The sequence below is a fragment of the Aureococcus anophagefferens genome (genome assembly GCF_000186865.1).
Source record: "Aureococcus anophagefferens unplaced genomic scaffold AURANscaffold_184, whole genome shotgun sequence".
NCBI lineage: Eukaryota > Pelagophyceae > Pelagomonadales > Pelagomonadaceae > Aureococcus > Aureococcus anophagefferens.
Genome location: NW_008705726.1, coordinates 7953 through 12769, shown reverse-complemented (window position 1 = coordinate 12769; position 4817 = coordinate 7953). Strand labels below are relative to the sequence as shown.

At 69.1% G+C, this 4817-nt stretch overlaps 1 protein-coding gene across 1 annotated transcript; it reads left to right on the top strand.

Moving 5' to 3' along the window:
* Positions 1-3: 3 nt before the first annotated feature.
* On the top strand, positions 4-3741 carry AURANDRAFT_72815 (hypothetical protein; the record flags this gene model as incomplete). Its single annotated transcript, XM_009044204.1, has 1 exon — positions 4-3741. One exon carries the CDS (start codon positions 184-186, stop codon positions 3661-3663), a length of 3480 nt encoding a protein of 1159 aa, XP_009042452.1.
* Positions 3742-4817: the final 1076 nt, after the last annotated feature.

Below are 4817 nucleotides of genomic sequence, written 5' to 3'. Positions count from 1 at the left end.
GAGCGCGTCGGCCGCCTCCGGAAGCGCGCGCACCTCGTCGCCGGCGTCGACACGTCGGGGAGCCTCGCGGGCCTCAACGAGGCCGTGTCCGCGGTCTTCTCGTCGTCGGCGCTGACCTTCGGCGGCGTCGTGCACGCCGCGGGCGTGCTCCACGACACGCTCCTCAGCAAGGTCGAGCGGTGGATGGTCGACAAGGTCACGGGGCCCAAGGCGTCGAACCTCGGGTTCCTGCGGGGCCTCGTCGACGACGTCGTCCACTTCACGTCGGCGACGGTCATCCTCGGCGGCCCGGGCCAGACGGCCTACGCGCACAGCTCGGGCGCGCTCGACGACGACGCGCTCGGCAGCCGCGGCGGCGGCCGGCGGTCGTCGGCGCTGCAGTGGCTCGCCATCGAGGGCGTGGGCATGCACCAGGAGGCCGTGGGCACGGCGCCCCAGTGGACGCCGCTGGAGAGGATGGAGCGGATCCTCCGGTCGGCCGTCGGCGGCGACCTCTGCCCGTCGCTGAGCGTGCTGCCCGAGGCGTTCCTGTCCTTCGTGCCCAAGCAGCTCCACCTCAAGGACGACCCGTCCAAAAAGCCTCAGCCCGAGAAGAAGAAGAAGGAGAAGAAGGAGAAGAAGCCCAAGGAGAAGAAGGTCAAGAAGGAGAAGGCGCCGAAGGCGGACGTCGGCCCCGTCGTCGAGGCGGCCCTCAAGCAGACCATCGAGAACATCATGGAGAAGTACGACCCGGCGAACGACGAGGTGCCCTTCATGGAGATGGGCGTCGACAGCATGGGCCTGACGGACTTTGTGAACCAGCTCAACAGCGCGCTGGGCATCGAGCTCCCGGAGGTCGCGCTCTTCGAGTACCCGACGGTGTCGGACCTCCGCAAGGCGCTGATAACCATGGTCCTCGAGCTCCAGGGCGGCGGCGACGACTCCGACTCCGACGACGAGTCCGACGACGAGCCCGCGAGCGGGCTCGCCCTCGCGGCGCCGGAGCGGTCGCCGCTGCTCCTGTCGTCGATCACGGGCAAGCTGTCCGTCGGCGACGTCGGCGCGAACGCGCTCGGCTTCTACGCGACGCTCCGCGGCGGCTGCAGCGGCATGGGGCGCCTGCCGCTGGACCGCGTCCACTCGTCGCTCACGTCGACGGGCCTCGAGGGCCTCGACCTGCCGCACACGGCGACCTACGGCGGGTTTATTCAGACGAAGCACTGGATCGACTTCGACGGCGACTTCTTCGGCGTCGCCGTCGCCGAGGCCAAGGTCATGGACCCGCAGCAGCGCCAGCTCATGGAGGTGGGCTTCGAGGCGTTGGACGCCGCGGGCATCACGAAGCAGGCCATCCGCGCCCACGACGACGCCTGGACCGTCGGCAACTTTGTGGCTCTGCAGACGAACGACTTCGCGCGCGCCATCGTCCGGAGCCCGCGGCTCATGCAGTCGACGTACGCGGTCTCCGGCGCGAACCCGGCCATCGCCGCGGGGCGGCTGCCCTACGCGCTCGGCCTGCGGGGCGCGGCGTTCACCGTGGACACGGCCTGCTCGACGGCGCTCGTGTGTTTGCACGAGGCGCGCTTGGCCGACGCGACGACGGACCGCCACGAGCCCGCGTTGGTGTCCGCGGTCAACGCGATGATCGACGCGTCCGTCACAGAGGTCGTGGAGCGCGCGGGCATGCTGTCGCCGCGGGGCCGGTGCCACACCTTCGACGGCCGCGCGGACGGCTACGCGCGCGGCGAGGGCGTCGTCGCCGTGCTCATCCGGCGGCAAGAGGCTTTAGACGGCGTCGCCGACGTCGCCCTCCACGGCGGCGTGCTCCTGCCGGCGACGTCCCTGCGCAGCGACGGGCGCACGGCGTCGATCACGGCGCCGTCGGCCGTCGCGCAGCGCGAGCTCCTCGCGCTGGCCCTCGACCAGGCGCCGAAGCTCACTTTGACGAACGTCGAGACGCACGGCACGGGCACGGCGCTCGGCGACCCCATCGAGATGGCCGCGCTCGCGTCCCACGCGGAGAAGCCCGCGAAGCTCGCGGCCCCCATCGTGCTCAGCGGCGTCAAGGCCTACCTCGGCCACCTGGAGCCCGCCGCGGGCTTCGCGGGCGTCGCCGCGCTCCTGGGCGCCGCGAAGACGCGCGCGCTGCCGCCGAACCCGCTCCTGCGGACGCTCAACGGCCAGCTCGCCAACGCCACGAAGAAGGCGTTGTCCATCCCCGCGGCGGAGGCGACGGCGACGCCCTGCTTCGACGCGGGCGACGCCGTCGTCGGCGTCGGCAGCTTCGGGTTCTCGGGCATCGTCGCGCACGCGCGTTTCGCGCGCGGCGGCGCCGCGGCGCCCGAGGCGGCCAACGACGTGACCTACTTTGACGTCGAGAAGCGCACGCTCTACCGCGGCCGCGTGAGCTACCCCTGGCTCGAGGTCGTCGAGCCGTTGGTCTACGGCATCGACGCGCACGCGGACGCCGCGCCCGACGCCGTCGGCGCGCGGGCCGCGCCGGCCGCCGCGGCGCCGGGCGCCGCGGCGCAGTTCGACGCCGCGGGCGTCAAGGCCGAGGTGCGGCGCATCGTCGGCGAGCTCTCCGGCGCGGACCTCGCCGACGGCGTCGACGCGTCGTTCGACGACGCGGGCGTCGACTCCATCGCGGCGACGGAGCTCTCGCGCGCGCTCAAGCGCGCCTTCAAGGTCGCCATCTCGCCGACCTTCCTCTTCGACTACCCCACCGTCGATTTGGCCGCCGACGCCATCGTCGCGCTCCTCGCGGACCGGGGCGACGACGGCGGCGGCGGCGACGCGGCCGACGTCGAGGCGTCGTCGCTCCTCGTGGCCTTCGGGCCGCGGCGGCCGACGCAGCGCGGCGCCCTCTTCCTCTGGAGCGGCGGCCAGGGCGATAGCGCCATCTTCGCCCAGCTCGGCCGCGAGATCGCGCCGCACCTCCGCGTCTACGGCGTCGACCGCCGCGACGGCGCGGCCGTCGGCGACATGGCGCGCGACATGGCGCCGCTCATCGCCGCCGCCGTGCCGGACAACGACGCGGCCTGCTTCGTCGGCGGCCTGAGCGTCGGCGGCTGGCTCGCCGTCGAGACCGCGCTGCGCCTCGCGCCGCTCGGCAAGCGCGCCGCGGCCGTCTTCGCGCTCGACGGGCCCGAGCCGTCCCAGTTCGACCTCGACTGCTCCTACGCGCCCGCCGAGGGCGCCGCGGAGCTGCTGCTGGGGCGCAACCGCACCTTCCCGGAGGGCTGGGCGGCGATGACCGCGGACCAGCGCGTCGACGCGTTCCTCGCGCTCCTGCCGTCGCTCGGCATCCACTTCCTCGGCTACGACGCGGCCAAGTCGGAGGCCGAGAACAAGGCGACGGTCGCCCACCACCTCACGGCGGGCGCCGACGCCTTCATTAGCACGCTCCGCACGTCGACGACCAGCGTCTACGACAAGGCGACGTCGAAGCTCGACGCGGACCTCGTGCTCTTCCGCGCGTCCGAGCGGCGCGCGGTCAAGATGCTCAAGGACGGCGACGCGGACGCGGCGCCCCATCTCTACGCCTGGGCGTCCGCGGGCGTCCCCAACGTCACCGTCGTCGACTGCCCCTCAAACCACATGCACATGCTCTTAGACAAGCCGAAGATCGACGCGATCTGCGCGACCGTGCTCGACTTCGTGGACATGTCCAACCGCAAGTAGCTCCCCCGCGCGCCGCCGGGCCCGAACCCCGGCCGCCGCGCATCCCATCGCTCTCGCTGTTAACGTTGTGTGCCTGTTATTTATCGAGGAGGCTGAGGGAACTTAGGATCCAGTCTCGACTCTCGGAGTTCGTCCGGCGGCCGCGTCGCGCTTGCGAATCGCGGCTGCGAAATATTTCGTGACCGCTTCGCGCCGGTCTGGTTTCCCACACTTCGCGGCGACGTCTAACGGCGTCATGCCGGCGTCGAGCGGACAAGCTGGATCCACTAAGAAGTAAAACGATGAGTTCGTGTCCGTAGCGGGCGCGGTCGTCTTCGCAGACACGTCGGCGCCGTGCAGCACGAGAGCATCTATACACTGCAAATATCGTTTTTGTTCCACATAGCTTTCCTTGAAATACGTGGCGAGGTAGGCTAACGCGTGGAGCACCGTAAGCCCGGTGGAGTCCGTTTGCGAAGCGTTTGCGCCGAATTCGAGAAACGCCTCGATCAAATCTTCGTGAAGGTGATTGAAATGGTAAACCGCGTAGCTAAGAAAGTTCGAAACCAAATGAGGTCGCTCTTGAAGCAGGAGTCGGAGGACGTCTTTGGCAGCACATACGTCGTCTCCGTAGTTCTTCAGAAGGTAATCAGTATCATCCAAGAATATCGCATCTGGGCCTCTGGGCTCGCCGACACGGGCGCCGCGGGCCAAAAGCGCAGCTGCAGCACCAAAGTTCAGTGTGCGAGCTGCCACCATGAGCGGTGTCTGGCCTCCTTCGCGCGAATGGTTTATGTCGACGTCCGGCTGTTGTAAAAGAAGCTCAACGGTCGGCAAGGACTTGCTCGATACTGCGGCCACGAGAATAGGGTCGGAGAAAGTTGAATCCACCTTCACATGCGACAGATTGAAGCTCTCCAAGAGGACGCCTAACACCGATGCACGTCCGTAGTGCGCGGCGATGTACAACGCGTCCGAGCGACGGTTGCGGACGCTCTCGAAGATGGCTTGATCGTGTAGCAGCGCACGTACACAGCCGTCCTGTCCCACCCGACACGCGATCTCGAGGACTGTGAAATTCCAAAACTCGGAGTGTAACATGACGCCCACGGAGCGCAGAAGGTCGATGGCCGCAGCGTTGCCAACATCGATAGCAACGGAGATGACCCTGACGT